Genomic DNA, 19,538 nt, shown 5'->3' with positions numbered 1-19,538 from the left:
ATCATATTTTTTAGTTTCTTAAATTTTTGCTTATTTTGTTATATCCCCCTTTTTTAGTCCTAATATTATTTATTTGTTGCTACTTCTCTTTTATCTATATCAATTTCACAGAAACTTGTTTTCTTTATTAGTCCTTTCAAAGACCTAACTTTAGTTTTTTGGTCATCTGTATTATATATTTTTCTATTTTATTAATCTTTATCTTCTTTATCTTTATCTTCTTCCTTCTACTGTTTTGGATTTTTGTTTCTTCTAATGTATTAGGATAATCACTTATATATTTAATTTTTAGTCTTATTTTCTACTGTAAATGCATATAAGGTTATTACTTTACCTGTGTCCTATAAACTTTCATATATAGTATTTTTATTACCTCTCAAATCTTATATTACCTCTCAAATCTTGTATTACTTCTCAAATCAAATATTATAACTTTGCATTGGGATTTCTTCTTTGACTTTTCTGTTATTAAGATGTTTTTTAAATCTCCAGAAGCACCTGAGTGGCTCAGTCAGTTAAGGGTCTGCCTTCAGCTCAGGTCATGATCTCAGGGTCCTGAGATTGAGGCCTGTGTCAGGCTCCCCACTGAGTGGGGAGTTTGCTTGTCCCTCTCCTTCTGCTCCTTCCCCCTGCTTGTGCTTTCTCTGTCTCTCTTTCAAATAAATAAATAAATAAAATATTTTTTTTAAAAAAATGTTTTTTAAATCTCTAAATATAGTTTTAAAAATAATCATTTTATTATTGACTTCTAACTTAATTGTAATATGACCAGAGAATGAGATCTGTGTGATAGCATTTTTTTTTGCAATTTGTAGAAAGTTGCTCAATGACCTAAATCAAAATTAATTTTCTTAAATCTTCCTTGTAAGTTTTTAAAGTATTTGTGTTCTCAAAATGCTGGGTGCAGAGTTCTATATCCATTCCTTAGAAAATCATGGGGTGCCTGGGTGGTTCAGTTGGTTAAGCATGACTCTTGATTTCAACTTAGGTCATGATCTCAGGGGTGTGAGATTGAGCCCTATATTGGGCTCTGTACTGAGTGTGGAGCCTGTTTAAGATTCTTTCTCTCCCTCTCCCTCGACCCCTTCCCCCTCGTGCACATGCTCTCGCTCTTAAAAAAAAAAAAAAGAAAATGTTAATTAATGGTGTTGGAGATATTCCTGTGATGGTTAGTGATTCTTGGATATCATTACCTATGTAGGTGTTATTGACTGAATGTTTTGTCTCTTCTCAAAATTCATATGTTGAAAACTAACCTCCAGTATATTGGTATCAGGAGGCGGGGGCTTTGGGAGGTGATTAGGTCATGTGAGTGGACCCTCATGAATGAGATTAATGCCTTATAAAAGAGGCCCATGAGAGCTCCTTATCCCTTGGCCACGTGAGGGCACAACAAAAAGACAGTGGTCTATAAAGTAGATAGCAGGCACTCACCAGACAGTAAATCTGCCAGCACCTTGATCATGGACTTTCCAGCCTCCAAAACTATGAGAAATCAATTTTTGTTGTTTATAAGCCACCTACTCAATGGTATTTTATTACAAGCACCTAAATAGACTAAGACAAAGAGTGAGGTACTAAAAAGCTGACTGGGAATCCTTTATGCACAGATGGGGCTTGTTGGATTGGATCTTTAATTTAGGGTGATTGCTTATGGACCCAGACAGTTTATTATGGTGTAGGGGAGAAAATATTTTTCCTCTACCCTTCTAGATTTTTGTGGCTGGTCTATTAATTAAATTGACATAAGACAGATGAACAGGAGAAAACAAATTTAATTATTTACATATGAGAGCCCTATAAGAATGAGACCCAAGGACAAGCCTGGCAATTGAGGCTTATATGCTATTCTAAGCTCAAGAATAGGATAGGGGCCTGGGGCTTCAATTGGGAGGAGGGGAATTCACAGGACAAGAGAGCAGATATTTGGTAATTAGATATTTGCCCTGCTATACATTAAAAGTTCTTAAAAGTTATCTCTGGTAATAGCTCTTTTTCTGTGCCAGACCCCCATTCTAAATTCTTTTAGGTAGTTAAGGGAGAGGTAAAACTTTTTCTTAAATATGCTGGGTCTTAATTGCCTTTAGCTCAGAATAATCCACATGCCAAAGTGGCATATGTTTGTACCATGTATTCTGTTCCTCCTCAATGGGGATCCCTCAAATGTCAATATTCTGTCATTCTAATCAAATTTCTATCTTATAAAATTACACCGAGATTTGTTTGTCTGCTGGTATCTCCATTCCTATTCTTTTTCTTCTTTGGGTTTATAAACTTTTCACTCCTTTACTTTCATTAAAAAAAAAGTTTCATTTAAGTATATATGCATTCAGGAAAGTGTCCACAAATATGCAACCTGCATACATATGTAAACCAGCACTCAGATTAATAGAACATTATCAGCACTTCATGAGCCTCCCCATGTTCTCTTCCAGAGTCATTACTCCACATTGACTTCTAACAGCATAGATATTTGGGTAGTTTCCAGTTTAGGGCTATTGCCAATTATAGGTATGGGCTTTTTTTATGTTTGTCCTTTCAGTGAACATATGTACACATTTCCGTTGGGCATATACCTTGGAGTGAAACTGTTGGGACAAAGGCTCTACATACATTCAGCTTTATTGATATTGCCAAACACTTTAACAAAGTGATTGTACCAATTTACATTCCCTCAGCAGCATATGAGAGTTCTGGTTGCTCCACAACCTTGTCAATACTTGGTGTTTTCTGTCTTTTTCATCTTAGCCTTTCTGGTTGGAATGGAATGGCATCTCATTGTGGTTCTAATTTGCATTTCCTCTTTACTCTTTTTTTTTTTAGGTGTTTCAGGATGGAGCGATTAAAATACAGGGGGTTAATCCTCTACATCTGCCATAAGTTTCTCCCTTATGGGTACTTACCTAATGGAACTTAGAACCTTTTTTCCTGTACAGGAGGCAATATAATACAGAGAATGAGGGCAACAAACTTCGCAAGAAGATATACTGAGGTTTGATTCCCAGCTCCAATGCTTACTTGCTACTACCTTGAGAAATTTATTTAACCTTTCTCCATTTTATGTAAAATGTCACTAATAATAGTACCGCTTCAGGAGGTTGTTTTGAGGATTAAATGAGATAAAATACGTAAAACAATTTCCTAGCACACTGTGTGTACATAGTGAACAAATGGCAGCTATTATTATACCTTATATTCTTTATGCTCATCTCATTTCTCCTTCTGTTACACTTTTTATGACAGGGAAACAATACATAGCACACATTAGCCTCTTCATATATTATAGTTGCTGATAAAGACTAGTTGAATGAATGATTTTAAATATAAACAAGGTATTGTGGTTATTGTTATAAAAGATGGCATAATTATTATAATGGCAATAGTATAAAATGCACTGCTAATCAGGAATACATTACTTAAACAGTGTCTCTCCTATTTACCTTTATCATTTAACAGTTAAGATAATTAGTGCTGTAGAGTAACATTACTTGAGCTAATTCGTAATAACAATTAGATGTTCCATATTACATTTGCGAGGGTTCCAGAGCTGCTTCTGTTAAAGCCCAAACCAAAACAAATAAAAAAATACCACCCCAGAAACAAAAACACCCCTTTTCTGAAGAGATGCTAAGCCTTTCCAATTTTAACAGATCCTTTGTTCAGCAGTGGAGAAACTGGGGAAGGAACAGCTGCCCCAGCAGCTTCCGTACAACATGGCGTCGCCCATTCGTATACCCCACCCGGGTTTCCGTCCTCCTAGCCGGTCGCAGGACCGGAAGTGGTTTCCGTCCTAGTGGATCCGGGTAGGTGCGCGCAGGTGGCCGAGGAGGGTTCCAGTTCCTCAGCGTGAAGTGCCGCAGGTGTTCGTTCGGGTTAGGTCCGGGGTCGCAGGTAAGGGAAAATAAGGGACCGCGGGACCTTTCACCCGCCTTGTGCGAGGGAAGGAAGGGGTTTTCAGTGCGGACTGAGGAGAGGCACAGATGTCACCGTGTGCGGGGGCGACATATGGCGGGGACCCCGCCGTCCCCGAGCGACTTGGCCCAGCCCTTCTTCCCCTCCTCCGCGGCGGTTTAGCGCCCACGTGTGCGATGAGGGCTCTCGCCCCGGCCGCGGCCCACCATGCTTCCCCCGGCCGCCCCCGCGGGCCCCTCCGTCTCTCTTGAGGAGCGCCTACCAAACCTTCATGGCTTCTAGACCCAGTCAGCTCAAAAGAAGGCACCGCCCCCAGCACCTGGCAACTCCTTGGGCGCTGCGTGCTGCCTCGGCCGCCGTTACGGTTCCCTCCCCTCCCCTCGTGGGGACCTGCCCCCGCCCCCCGTGGTACCACCCTTTCCCTCCCAGACCACATCCGCTGCTCTGGGCCTTGCAGGGAGCAGGTTTGTCTTTCCGCAACCCTAGTGAGGCCTACAAAATTGATACTTGCTCGTTAGCACAGAAGCAGACCCAGCCCTTTCTAAGCCTTTGATGCACGGATCGGACGCGAACTCTCTCAGATACCCACTCCTTGAAAACACTACATTATTTATACCGTTTTTAAGAAGATTAAAAAAAAATTCATTTTTAAGTGATCTCTGCACCCAGCGTGCGGCTCCACCTCACAACCCCAAGATCAAGAGTCGCACGCTGCACCGACTGAGCCAGCCAGGCGCCCCATACCGTATTTTTTTAGTTGTATTACATGGATAGAAGGACCTGCATGGGAATATTTTGTTAATTATCAGAATTAGGAAGTGTGGGAGAAAAGCGGCTTAATAGGGGAAAATAATGATTCGTTTTGGTCACGTTGAGCTCGTTCTAAAAATGTATTCTTTTATATTTAATTTTTAAAATTTATGTATTTATTTGAGAGAGAGAGGGAGAGCAGAAGCAGGGGGAACAACAGACGGGGAAGGAGAAGCTGACTCCCCGCTGAGGAGGGAGCCTGATGCGGGCTCAATCCCAGGACCCTGGAGTCATGACTTGAGCTGTAGGCAGCCGCTTAACTCACTGAGCCACCCAGGCGCCCCATCTTTTATATTTATTTTAGTTGTAGTTCATGCGTACAGCCTTTTATAAGAAATTTAAACAAAATGGATCCTCTTTGATCTCTCTCCATCTCCATCTTCTTTAATCTCTTAGACCTAAAGTCAGAACTGTTACCAGTTTGGGATGTGTTTTTCTATTTCTCTTTCTTTGCATTTATTGACAAGTATTCACATAAGTTACATGTATGTAAGATGTAAGATTTCGTGTTAAACTTTTACTAATACATATTATACAAATATGGTATATTGTACCTATTCAGCAACTTGACTTTTATACTTAAAAGTGGGTCTTGGAACATTTTCTTTGTCCATATGTATGTAGAGATTGACCTTATTCTTTCTACTTGCTCTGTAAATTCCATGGTATATTAAGTTTTCATAGTATTCGAGATTCCATAGATTGCTTACAGTTAGACACAGTGTGGCGGAAAACATCCTCCCACATGTGTCTGTGTGCCCATGTGGACATTTCAAACCTGCAGATTGAATTGCTGGGTGGGAGGGTGTGGACAGGTAATGGCAAACTGCCCACCAACAGTGTATAATAATATCTATTTCCCTAGCTCTTTTAAACATTTGATGCTATTCATCTTTTTCATTTTTGCCAATCTGATGGGTGAAAAATGATTCTGATTGGTGTTTTAATTTGTATTTCCCTAGTTACTAGTGAGATTGGGCATTGTGTCATGATTGTTGGCTGTTTGTATTTCCTCTTTTGAGAAATGTCTCCTTTTAATTGGACTGCTTTTAAATATATAGTAGTTTTTTTATGTATTCTGGATATTAATTTTTTGTCATTTTTGTTTTAAGTATTTATTCCCAACATAGTGCTTTTTTAAAGTTAATGCTTGTCTTTCAACTACATGGCGTCCTTGTCAAACCATAGTTTTAACTTTTACATTTAAATGTATCAGTTTTTTATTCTGTGTATTCTGTATTTTGTGGCCGTCATTCCCTACCAGAGTGGTTCTCCAGTGGGAGATATTTTGCCTTCCAGGGGCTATTTGGTAATGTGAGGACACATTTTTTGGTTGTCTAACTGGGGTTGTAGAATGATGGGCATCTACTGGGTGGAAACCAGGGATGCTGCTAAATATCCTAGAACGCATTGGAAAGCCCTCCACAACAAAGAATTTTTCTGGAGTAAAAAGTCAGTAGTGCTGATGTTGAAGAACACTGTTATACCCTAAGGCACAACACGGTTTTCTCTTATGACTATCCTTTCTCCTAAAAATTCTTACATGTTTGAGTTTTTCTTTAATTCCTCTGGATGTGTGTGTGTGAGTGAATGGTGTGTGCATAGTTACTGTTTTCCCAACAGTGTCACTCTGAATATTAAATGCATTCATGACGCATTAATCTGAATTGCCACATTTATCATTTACTACTTTCTCACACAGAGTCAGTTTCTGGACTGTTCTATTCTGTGACCTAATTTTCGGTTTTGCTGGACCAATACCACAATATCTGATGTTAAATATATGTTCTATTTTGATATTTAGTAGGATACTCACTTATGATTATTACTGTCATTACTTTATTGAAAATTGTATACTTTATCAGCTCACATACTCATTTAAAAAAACTATGGGGGCTAATCTTAGAATTTCTTTTCCAGATTTTTAGAATTAGCTTGTCAAATAGTTTTTTTAAGTGGCTTTATCTAGATGTAATTTACATAACTCATTGTTTAAAGTGTACAATTCAGTGGTTTTTTAGTGTATTCACAGTCGTGCAGCCATCACCACAATCTAATTTTAGAACATTTTCATCACCCCAAAAAGAAACCCATGCCAATTAGCAGTCATTCCCCATCCCATTCCCCAGTACCAGAGCCCTAGGCTAGCAATCTTTCTGCCTTTATAGATCTGAATATTTTATATAAATGGAATCATACAATTTGTGATATTTTGTGACAGGCTTCTTTCACTCAGCATAATGTTTTTAAGTTTCATCCATGTTGTAGAATGTATCAGTACTCCTCCTCTGTTTTTGTGGCTGAACAGAATTCCATCCTATGTTGTATTTGTTTCCTAGGGCTACAGTAACAAAGTAACACAAACTGGGTGGCTTAAAATAACAGAAATGTATTCTCTCACAGTTCTGGAGGCTATAAAGTCCAAAATCAAGGTGTCAGCAGGGCTTTGCTGTCTCTGATGGCTCTAGGGGAGAATCCTTTCTTGCCTCTTCTTAGCTTTTGGTGGTTGCTGGCAATCCTTGGCATTCCTTGGCTTGCAGCTGCCGAAACTCTAACCTCTGCCTCTGTCTTCACATGGCCTTCTTCCCTGAGGGTCTGTCTTTACGTGATAATTCTCTCTGTAGGAGCCTGTTTCTGTGTCTCTTCTCCCCTTCATGGAAGGACACCATTTCTATTGGATTAAAGGCCCACACTAGTTCAGTATGACCTCATTTTAACTTGATTATGTGTGCAAAGGCCTAAGTTTCAATAAGGTCACATTCGCAAGTACTGGGGGTTAGGACTTCAACATATCTTTTTTGAGGACACAGTTCAACCCATAACCTTATGGATATGGTACATTTTATGTATCCACTTGTCAGCTGAAGGACATATACATTGTTTCCACTTTTTGGCTATTTATGAATAATGCGGCTGTGAACTTTTGTTTGGACATATGTTTTCATTCCTCTTGGGTATATACTTAGCAGTGGAATTGCTGGGTCATATGGCAACCCTATGTTTAATCATTTGAGGAACTGCCAGTGTTTTTCAAAGCAGCCGCACCATTTTACATTCCCACCAGCAGTGTGTGAGAGTTCTAATTTCTCCATATTATTGCTAGCACTTATTATCTGTTTTTTTCATTAGAGCCATCCTAGTAGGTGTGAAGTGGTATCTCATTGTCATTTTGATTTGTATTTCCCTACTAGCTTTTCAGTGCTTATTGGCCATATGTATATCTTCTTTGAAGAAATGTCTATTCAGATCCTTGCCTGTTTTTAACCGGCTTGTCTTTTTTATATTGAATTGTAAGAGTTCTTTATATATTCTACATACATGCTCTTAGCAGATATATGCTTTGCAAATATTTTCTCCTATCCTGGGGTTGTCTTTTCCCTCTCTTGATGGTCAGTTCATTTTTTAAAAAGTTTTTTAAAATTAAGTTTGCATTACATTTATATGTTATTTTGACTATATTTGTAAAACAATCTCTTTATTAAAAAATAGAGTAATTATAGTACCTTTTGAAGAAGGTTGTTGAAAGGATTGAGTGAGTAATGTGTACATGATTGCATATAATGTGGCACATGCTGTGTGCTCTGTATTTGACAGCTGCGGTAATATCTCTCTGCTCTTCCAGGCTTCTGTGTCTTCAGTGAAGTTTTCTATTTTTCTTCATATCAGTCTTGCACATTTCTTGTTGAGTTTATACGTAGGTGTGTGTGTGTGTATGTGGTTGTTTCGTGTGTGGTTTTAAAAAAGTGTATGTTGCTATTATGAGTGGGTTTTTCTTCATATTTTTATAATGGTTTTGGAAAGCTATTGATTTTACATATTCATCAAACTTTCAAAATGATAAGTTGTAAAAGTTATGACTTATTTACTTACCCAGGTGATTCCAATGTGGTCATTCTGTTAGGAATCATGGTTCTTTTTTTCTTTTTCTTTTTTTAACGTAAGAGCTACACCCAAAGTTGGCATCTCATGATCCCAAGAGTCACATGCTCTAGTGACCAAGCCAGCCAGGTGACCTCCCCCGCCCCACCCACCTGCCTCATGATTCTTTTTCATTCTGCCTTCTTCTGCCCTGATTTGGATCTTCCTCCCTTCCAGGCTCTACTATGTGAGTCTTCCATCAGGTCTTCCTGTCTCTTGCCTTGCTCTCCTCCAGTCTAGCACCCACACAGCCGCCATGGTGTTTTTTGAAATCTGAGTCTGAGCCTGGCACTTCCTTCGTAAGTCTATTATTGGCTGTCCATTACCTATAAGGTTTTATCTTGTAAAGTACTTTAAGGCCCCTCACGACTCGCTCTGGATCTGCTCATTCCAGTACCATCTGTCTCTGTTTTCTTGTATGCACATTATGCTCTAGCACAGCACTGTCCTATGGAAATATAATGTGAGCCCCATAAATACAGTTTTCTAGTAGCCACATTAAGAATCTAAAGAGAGGGGCATGTGGGTGGCTCAGTTGGTTATCCAACTCTTGATTGAGCGTTAAGCGTCCAACTCTTGATTTCGGCTCAGGTCATGATCTCAGGGTTGTGAGATCAAGCCCCATGTTAGGCTCTGCACTCAGTGGGGAGTTTGCTTGAGGTTCTCTCTCTTCCTTTGCCTCTACTCCCTCTCCAAAATAAGTAAATAAATCTTTAATATAATTATATATATATATATGTCTGTATGTAAAGAAATAAGGTAAACTGAATTTTATTTATTTTTAAAGATTTTATTTATTTATTTGACAGAGACACAGTGAGAGAGGGAACACAAGCAGGGGGAGTGGGAGAGGGAGAAGCAGGCTCCCCGCTGAGCTGGGAGCCCGATGCGGGGCTCGATCCCAGGACCCTGGGATCATGACCTGAGCCGAAGGCAGGCGCTTAACGACTGAGCCACCCAGGGGCCCCGGTAAACTTAATTTTAATAACATTTTTTTTTTTTAACCCAGTATATCCAAATATTATTTCAACATAGATGGAAAAAAGCAATGTGGAATTCATATAAACAGAAAGTGTAATAGGAGTTACCAAGGATTGCACGGGATGGGATGGGAAGTTACTGTTTAACATGTCCAGAGTTTGTGTGTGATGAGGAAGTTCTGGAAATGAATAGTGGCGATGATGTACAATATTGTGAATGTAGTTAATGCCACCGAATCATACACTTAAAAATGGTTAAATGGTAAATTTTGCGTTTTGTATATTTTACTAAAATAAAAAAGGTCCTCCTTAAAAATCATTATGGAAATTATCAGTAAGATACTTTTACATTTTTTCATAGTAAGTCTGCAAAATTCTGTATTTTACACTTAGAGTACATGTTAAATTTGCTTGAACTTTTTCACCTCTACTGTGGTGCTTCCTGCCTTTTGTATCCTGTACGTGCTGTTCCCTCTTCCTGGTGTGCCCTTCTCCTCGGTGCCTGCACACCTGGACGGCTCACGCTCAGGTTTTAACCCCAGCGGCAGCGTCCCTTGCCCTCTCTCCCGAGCATTCCCGTTAGCGGTGCCTGCGCTCCTTCCTCTTTGTCAGCCCCGGGCCGTGCTGTGTTCTCCCCCAGTCCTGCAACCTGTTCACTACAGGTATTTCTCCTTTCCTGAATCCTACATTTTTGAGGGCAGATTGTGCCTTTTAACCCTTTTTACCCAGAGTCTGACACCACATCTGGCTTATTGAAAGTGCTACGTTCATGTTTGCTGGACGAACCCTTTGGCTGGAAAGACACCCACACAAAACCTCTCCATGTGAAAATGAATTAATATGTTTTTTAAATGTTGCCAAGCATTCCCTCATGTGGAGGTACCCTGCTTGCTCCTCCAGGTTCCCTGTGAGGCCTTTCTCTTACAGGGGCCACACGTGACAAAGAGTAAGTCAAGAACCTTACCATATGCTTGGGAACTCCGTATCTGAGGGAGCCCTTCTCACTGGAAGCAAATCAATAATATTTTATTTTTTAAGCCTTTTCTATTTTAATGTCACCTTATTTTAATGTTATGAAATATGGAGATAGTATGAAATGCAAAAATAAATGTAAAAAATGAATTAAAACACATGTGAGAAGATGTTATTTTCTTTGAAAACAAAAATTTGCTTATCTCTGCAAAATGATTTCTAAGTTGAGAGGGAATGCATAATCAAGATGCAGATTGGTCTCAAAGGATGAAACATTTGGCTGAAACAAGACGAAATTTAAAAGAAAGAAATGTAAAGCTTTGGATTTAAGTGCAAAATATAAATTATAATTATATAAAATGGGGGACTCGAGTTGGTATCAGTGAATTTCAGTTGACCACAAGCTTTATATGACCCACCATTGGGGTTCTTCTACTCAAAAACAGGTCATTTCATACAGCATTAATAAAGCCTAGGGTCCAGATACTAGGAAGTAGTAATACCAGTGTCGTCCACACCAATTGGACCCTGTCTCAAGTATTGAATACCGACTTGGGTGCCACATTTTAAGAGCTACATTGACAAACTTGGAGGTGTTCAGAAGGACCCGGCCACAATGGTGACCCTCCCAGGTCACAGGAAGACTGCTTGGATTGAGACGAATGTTCTAAGAGAAACTATAAAAGCTGCCTCTACATATCTCACAGGCTCTCAGGAAGGAACACTGTTGTCATTTCAGGGGTCAGACTGAACATCAAAGACATCAAAGAGAGCGATTTCTGGGGCAACAGGGTGGCTCAGTCAGTTAAGTGCCCAACTCTTGATTTCGGCTCAGGTCATGATCTCAGGATTGTGAGATCGAGCCCCACATTCGGCTCCATGCTGGTTGTGGAGCCTGCTTAAAATTCTCTCCCTTTGTTCTTCTCACCCTAAAAAAAACCTAAAAAGAGAACAATGTCTAAGTAGGGAACTTTTGCAGAATGCAAGGACTTTTCAATAAAAACTCCCTCTTAAGGTGATGAACTCTGTTCCTAGAAGTGTTCAGATAGAGACCAGGTCATGATCTGTCAGGATTACCACAGAAAGGATTCTTAACTTGTGCAGGAGCTGAATTTGGCTCCTGAATTTTCACTCTGTGATTCTTTGTTTTCCTTTAATAGGAGTTCTGTGGTTTATAGAGCCCAATAGCAGTAAGAACTGACATTTATGGAACCCTGATGTGCTAGCCAGTATGCTAAATCAGGTGTATTGATCACCTTACTTTTAAGTTTCACAGGAGTAAAAAAAAAAAAAAAAGTTTCACAGGAGTCCCACGGGGTGTAGGTACTATCTTTCCCATTTTACCAGTGAGGAAACAGAGACTTAGAGAAGTTCAGTGAATTGCCCAAGTTATATAGCTAGCAAGTGGCAGGGGCTGGATTTGAACCCAGGGTATTTGACTGTAGGGCCCTTGTCCTTATCCTCTACCTTAGGCTGCTCCCTGAACAGCTTAACATATTTGTTTAATTCATCCAAATGTGATTTATTTCAGGAATATAATCATGTCTTAAGTGTGATATTTACATTGCCTATCTGTAAAAAACATCAGTTTAAAATAACGAGTACTTCTCTAATTATCAAGAGATACACATACTTGCACAGAATTTGAAAAATCAAAATTATAATCCTACTACCATTAGGTAATCACTGTTGTCAGTTTGATATTCAATTACTGGTACAACTTTATTTTATTTTTTAAAAAGATTTTATTTATTCATTTGAGAGAGAGTGTGTGCACACAAGCAGGGGGAGCGGCAGAGGGAGAGGGAGAAGCAGACTCCCCGCTGAGCAGGGAGCCTGACACGGGGCTCATCCCAGGACCCCGAGATCATGACCTGAGCTGAAGGTAGACGCTTAACTGACTGAGCCACCCAGGTGCCCCTACTATGTACAATTTAAAAAAATAAATTAAAATGGCAGATTGTTTTCAGTCATGGAAGGTGGTAAGGCCCTGAAAGCTTTGGATCCCAGAGCAAGCCCTTAGAGAGGTATCTTAGTCTCTTGGGGCTGCTAAAGTAGAATACCACAGACTGGGTGGATCATAAAAAACAGAAACGTATTTCTCCCAGTTCTGGAGGCTGAAAGTCCAGGAGCAAGGTGCCAGCATGGGTAGGTCCTGGTGAGAGCCCTCTTTCACAAGGCGAACTGCTCACTTCTCATTGTATGCTCACATGACAGATCAGGGAGGCAAGCTTTTATAAGGGCACTAATCCCATTCCTCGGGGCTCCACCCTCATGACTTGACCTAACCCTACTCACCTTCCAGAGGCTCCACCTCCTAATACCATCACATTGGGGGATAGGATTTCAACATATGAATTTTAGAGGGACACAAACTTTCAGTTTGTAATGCAAAATTTGATTTTTCTCACTTCTGGCCCAGCGTCGAATCATGCTGTTTCTTTTTAGCATCAAGGCTCAGTAAGGGGAAAAATGCTTTTTTCATTGGAATAAACAGATTTTTGTAATTGGATGATTAAAGTAGAGACATTTATCATAAAATATAACACCTTGAATTGAGTTTTATTCATTCAATGAGTATTTATTATTATGAGCTCTGTGCTAGTTCCTGGGGATATATGTAGTGTTGAAGGAGCCAGGTAAGGTTGCTGTTTTCATGGAGTTTACAAGCTAGTGGGAAAGATAGACAGTGAATGAACCAGCAGTTATTCATCAGTCAGGCCACTGGGAAAACATCAGAAATATTGCTGAATTTTTTTTTTAATATTGCTGAATTTTGACAAATGTGTGTACCTGTGTAACCCAAGCTTCCATCAAGACTTGGAATGTTACATGCAATTCTAGAAAGTTCCCTCTTGCCTGAAATGCTCTTCCCTAGAATTTTTCGTGACCGGCTCTTTTTTTGATACTCAGTGCTCAGCTTAAATCTCTTCCCTGTAACCCCCTACCCCCACCCCAAGGCAACTACTGTTCAGATATTTTTCTTTTTCTTTTCTTTTTTTTTAAGATTTTTTATTTATTTGCGAGAGAGACAATGAGAGACAGAGAGCATGAGAGGGAGGAGGGTCAGAGGGAGAAGCAGACTCCCTGCCGAGCAGGGAGCCCGATGCGGGACTCGATCCCGGGACTCCAGGATCATGACCTGAGCCGAAGGCAGTCGCTCAACCAACTGAGCCACCCAGGCGCCCCAGATATTTTTCTACTATAGATTAATTTTAGTTATTCTAGAACTTTATGTAAATAGAACCATACAGTATCTCTTTTGTATCTGGCTTCTTTCACTCAGCCTAATATAATTTAAGATTCATACATGTATCTTTAGTCTTATGAATAAAGCTGTTACGAACATTCTTAAGTTTTTTTGTGGATAGATTTAATTTATCCAACTTGGGACTCAGAGAACTGTACTAAATCTGATGACCTCCGTCTTCCAACTCTTCACTACATGGATGTTGAGTTTCTCAATCTATCCTTCATGTCTCTGCTATGTTTTCTACATCTTTCTGTGCTACATTCTGAGTGAGTTCCTCAGATTTATCTTCAAGTCCCTAACTCTCTCTCTCTGTCTGATCTACTATTTAACCTGTCTATTGATTATTGAACTTTTATTTTTTTTATTTTTTTATTTTTTAAAGATTTTATTTATTTATTTATTTGAGAGAGAGAGAGAGAGAGAAACAGCATGAGAGGGGATAGGGTCAGAGGGAGAAGCAGGCTCCCCGCTGAGCCGGGAGCCTGATGTGGGACTCAATCCCAGGACTCCGGGATCATGACCTGAGCTGAAGGCAGTCGCTTAACCGACTGAGCCACCCAGGCGCCCAATTATTGAACTTTTAAAAAATTTTAACAAATATCTTTCGTGTCTAGAATTTCTACTTTTTGTTGTCTGCTGTTCATGTTTTAGCTTTTATTTTCCTTAATTTCCCCGAGTGTTGTTATTTTAAAGTTCCTTTCAGATCTCAGATATGGATATTTTTGTTTGGTTCTTCTGTGAACTGTTTTTTATTGGCTCTAGGGTTTTTTGATTTTTGTTTTGTTTTTATTCATTTATGATTGCTCTGCTAGGGACTGATCTTCTGTGGAAGTCCTACGTGTTTCCTGTGTGTTAGAAACAGACACACACACACACTCCAACAGAATGCACCAATTCTAACCATTTTAGTTTTAGGTTCTTGGCTTAGGGTTTTCTTTTGTGAGGATAATGTGAACTTGGCCCCTGTACTGCTTCATAGTGCAGGGTTGAGGGACTGTCTTCCTATGAGGAGCTCTGTTCATACTCTCAGCCTTGGGCAGGTGGCTTGCCTGCACCGTGGTGGGTGAGTACTTTCAGTTCCTGTTCATGGACAAGGTAGCACTCTCCAGGGTCCCAGCTGTACCCTGGCCTCGTGGCCTAGACTTCTGGTCATGGGCTGGTATGAGTTCTGGTCTCTGCCCAGCTATCTCTCCCACCTACTTCCATTTCTGGCACCTGATGATTTCCCTTTCCTCTTTTTGAATTTAACTCTGTATTATACTTTTATCTTTTTAATGTCTTCTCCGGCATTTTGTATTGTTTCCAGTGAGAAAGGGAGGGTTTTTTTTTAAACATCTTCTCAGAATATTTTAACTAGAAATTTGTGCAAATTCTTTAATCTCATTAAGCCTTAAGTAAAAGTACTGGAGAAAGTATACATGAGTACTTAGCACAGTTTCAGCAATAAAGTAAATCTTTTTAAAACAGCACAGCCATTTTATTGTTTTCATTAGCAGTGTTGTGATTTCATTTTTCATCTCCAATGCCAAATATTTCTGTAGGTATGATGATAGCCCAGCGTTGTTGTAAATATTAAGTTATTTAAAAAATAACTGTTACCGAAACTTTGAAAAATGATTAAAATAGTACACATTCAGTGGTAAACTCTCAGCCATAGAGAAGCATAGGCAGGGTCTAGCAGATCACTGTGTCTTTGGGCATTAGAGATTTTAGGCCAGAGCCCACAGATAGGTGGCACAGAGCCCAGAGTGTTTTTGTTTGGCTGGTACAGTGTTTTAAAAACTGTAAATTTGTTGCTGACACTTAAAAATAGTGACATTTCCCATAAAATTTAGATAACTGACTTCTCTTGAGTAATGGAGTTATCTGACTATACTGGGCCTGCTTCCCAAACAGGATCAATCACCTTGTGCTGAATGAAGTCTGTCCCATGATTTCTTTCCGTGACTGAGGCCAAGGGCCACTTACCCTTTATTGTTACACATTTTCTGTTGTCATTTAAATAGTACAGAAATAGTACTACATATCCATTTCTCTGTCAAAAATAGGAAAACAAAAGATAGATGGAGAAAACCACGTGTGATGAGAAAAATGGAAGAGAGACTATTGTGTGGGGTTTCCCTGACTAAAGCCATCTGCCATTCTTATTTTTTTTAATTGTATAAAATAATAGAACATCAAACTGATCACAGTAGTCACCTAAGGGCAGTAGGATTTTAATTAATTAATTAGTTAATAATTTTATAATTAATTCTGATTTTTCAAATTCTGTACAAGTGTGTCTATGTTCAGACGCCCTGTTGTTATATGATTAAGTGACCGCTGGGCAGCTGGTAGAGGGCAGGGGGCTTTCCTTGGGTGAGAATGAAGGTGGAGGTGGAATACAGAAGGTACAAAAGTGAGAAAAAGAAATACCGCTCTTTCCATGTGGAAATCTGTAGCATTTTGTTTTAGTTTGTGGACACATAGATTATAAGTGGAGCACTTTTTAGGGGAAAACATGTTTCCATCTAGGTTTAAATTCTGTATGTAAATACATTGTTGCCACTTGTTTTGCAGATTGTGGGATTAGCGATATGCTTTCCTAAACAGCAGAAAAAGTTGAAGATGTCTAGATACTTAATGGCTTTGACAGTGACCACCCTCGTCGGTGTGGCCGTGGGGGGGTTTGTCCTGTGGAAAGGCATCCGGCGGCGGCGGAGTAAAGCGAGCCCGGACAGAGGGCAGCGGTGGCAGCATCCGCAGCATCTGCAGCATCCGCAGCATCCGCAGCATCTGCAGCATCCGCAGCAGCAAGCACCAGGCGGGAGGGAGCTGCCTCCTCCAGAAGAGGTCCGGCTGCGCTCCAGGGCCCCCGGAGCCTCATGGGAGGAGAGGATCCTCGGAGCAAAGGTGGTGACTGTGTCTCAGGAGGCCGAGTGGGACCACATTGAGCCCTTGCTTAGGAGTGAGTTAGAAGATTTTCCAGTACTTGGAATTGACTGTGAGTGGGTAAGTTAAAAAGCAAAAACAAAACGTGTAAATCTTTGCTGCTTTTCTAACTAGGTAACTTGAATGGTCAAGTAGAGGATAAGATTAAAGGAGAATTAGCTTGTTCTCAGCTAGCTCACAAATAGAATTTAGCAGAAGGAGAAGCTGCTTCTCTTCTCAGGATAGGGGTGTGCTTATAATCATGGGTTCTAGAGTGAGACGTACCTGTACAAGCTCCATTTTGACCACTTATCATTCTTTGAACTTGGACGAGCTACTTATCCTCTCAGAGTCTCAGTGAACTTGTGTTCCACAGGGATGTAATGGTATCTCCCTCCCAGGACTTTTCAAAGGATTCAAATAGACAAGCCCTATAAAGGGGTTAGCATGATTTTCACATATAGTCAATGCTCATTAAGTATTAGCTACTATTAATATTTTTAATAGTATTTTCGTAAGGATGCCATGGAGAAGATAGTTAAGGAAGTCTACTTAAATGGGAATTATTACACAAAGTAGCATTTAAAGAGGTAACAGTTAAAATTTGAAATACTAATTACCCTCAGCCAGGTACTTTGCTGTTTTGTTTCCATTATCTCATTTAATTTCCACAGTAATCCATTGTAGGAAGATACTATTGTTACCTTCACTTTACAGCTAGGAAAGGAGGCATAAAAAGGTAACCACTTGAGCCCAGGGCTTTCTTAACCATCTGGTTAATCAATCTTTCTTTCTTTCTTTCCTTCTTTCTCTTTCTTTCTTTTTTTCTTTCATTCTCTCTCTTTCTTTCTTTCCTTGATTTTATTTATTTAGAGAGCTCACGAGTGGGGGGAGGGGCGGAGAGAGAGGGAGAAGGAGATCCCAAGCAGACTCCATGCCAAGTACACCAAAGCCCGACACGGGCTCATTCTCACAACCCTGAGATCACAACCTGAGCCTAAATCAAGAGTCAGGCAGTTAACCACCTGAGCCACCCAGGCACCTGACATCTGGTTTTTTCTCATAGGTCTTCCTTTGGGTGAGTTGTTACATAGTTGGGATGAGGATCATATGGTGCATCTATTCCTCTGTCATCCTGATTCACAGAGTGAACTTTAATCTCCTTGAAACAGAAGATATTATAAAAGTATAAATAAATCATAGTTATCATTTGTTACTAATTCAGTAGAATGCCTTGCCAAGATTCTCTGATGTATTTCTTCTGGATATTTAGGATATGGCCTAGAGCCAGGACCTGGAATCAGAAGAGGCTCTAAGCAGAAAAGCTGCCACAAAATCAGGTCAGAGCAGGGTGGGAGGCCTAGCAGATGCCAGGGCAGTGATGATCAAGGGTACACGTGGCAGCGTGGGCAAGGCTTAGTAGTCACACAAGACCTCATACCTTGGGTATTGGAGGCTATTTCATTGTATCAGCAATAATAGTAGTTGTTTCTGCCAATGACCTTGGGCAGTCAGGAAAGGATTGGATACTTTTGGTGTATTCTATATAAGAAATTATATCATTTTAGAAATATTTATACCAACAATAATAGAAGAAGCCATTGCTAAATAGTGAGCTTTAGTAGACGAGGAAAATTCACTTTTGCCAAACACCTTGATTTTCTAATTAAATGAAGTATCAGTGCAGCAACAGGGTAGTTTGAAGTGAATAGTTAGTGATAGTAATTCTTTAATTACTATCATGGATAGTTGGATAAGTTAAAGTTATCCATGGCATGGATAAGTTAAAGTGGCAAGTAATCCCAAACCTACTTTATTTTGGTTTTGGGTGAGTATTGAATGCCTGCTGGAGGCCACATCTCCTTCAGGTGTGATTGCATTTCCCTGATTATGGCTGCAGAAAAGCTTTAGGAAGAAAATCATTCATTCCTTGTTCTCTCCATTCTTCCATTTCTTTCTTTCTTTTTTTAGAGATGGGGGAGGGGCAAAGGGAGAGGGAGAGAGAGAATCCCAAGCCGACTCTGCACTTAGCGCAGAGCCTGATGCTCCATCTCACAAACCTGAGATCATGACCTGAGCTGAACTCAAGAGTTGGACACTTAACCAACTGCCCCACCCAGGCGCCCCTCCATTCTTCCATTTCTATTTCCCTTCCTCTTTTATTCACTTTTTGTTTTTTTTTTAGATTTTTATTTATTTTATTGGTCAGAGAGAGAGAGAGAGAGCACAAGCAGGGGGAAGCAGGCAGAGGGAGAAGCAGGCTCCCTGCTAAGCTGGGAGCCTGACTCGGGGCTCCATCCCAGGACCCTGGGATCATGACCTGAGCCGAAGGCAGACGCTTAACCGACTGAGCCACCCAGGCGTCCCCACTTTTTGTGTTTGTTTAGCTATGGTTTTTGCTCCTTTGAACACAGTGAGTGTTTGGATTTACTGAAGCGTTTACCTTTTTATCTGCTCATTTTCCCTTTATCTCTCAGACCTTCCTTTTGGGATAATTTTCTTCAAGGTTATCCTTTAGAAGTTTGTTTTTCTTCCTTCCTTCCTTCCTTCCTTCCTTCCTTCCTTCCTTCCTTCCTTCCTTCCTTCCTTCCTTCCTTTTTTTGAGGGAGAGAGAGAGAGAGCTTGAGAGCCATTTGGAGGGTGGTGCAGAGGGACAGGGAGAGAGAGAATCTTAAGCAGGCTCCACACCCAGCATGTCTCCATGCCCCATTATGGGGCTCCATCTCACGACCTTGAGATCATGACCTGAGCCAAAATCAAGAGTCAGTCACTCAATCGAGCAA

General features: G+C 40.2%; 1 protein-coding gene across 2 annotated transcripts in view; it reads left to right on the top strand.

The window, feature by feature from the left end:
• Nucleotides 1-3,766: 3,766 nt before the first annotated feature.
• Nucleotides 3,767-19,538, top strand: part of EXD2 (exonuclease 3'-5' domain containing 2) — a 52,278-nt gene continuing 36,506 nt past the window's right edge. Inside the window, exons 1-2 of one of the 2 annotated variants that reach the window (XM_034993336.1) lie at nucleotides 3,767-3,891; nucleotides 16,405-16,836. In XM_034993336.1, the coding sequence (XP_034849227.1) occupies nucleotides 16,453-16,836 (384 nt within the window). In that variant the 5' untranslated portion in view covers nucleotides 3,767-3,891; nucleotides 16,405-16,452. The remainder of the gene's footprint in view (nucleotides 3,892-16,404; nucleotides 16,837-19,538) is intronic. The other variant, XM_034993337.1, reaches the window with a different exon arrangement.

The sequence above is a fragment of the Mirounga leonina genome, unplaced genomic scaffold (assembly GCF_011800145.1).
Source record: "Mirounga leonina isolate KUSES-001 unplaced genomic scaffold, KU_Mleo_1.0 Mir_82, whole genome shotgun sequence".
NCBI lineage: Eukaryota > Metazoa > Chordata > Mammalia > Carnivora > Phocidae > Mirounga > Mirounga leonina.
This window is presented reverse-complemented; position numbering and strand designations above follow the sequence as displayed.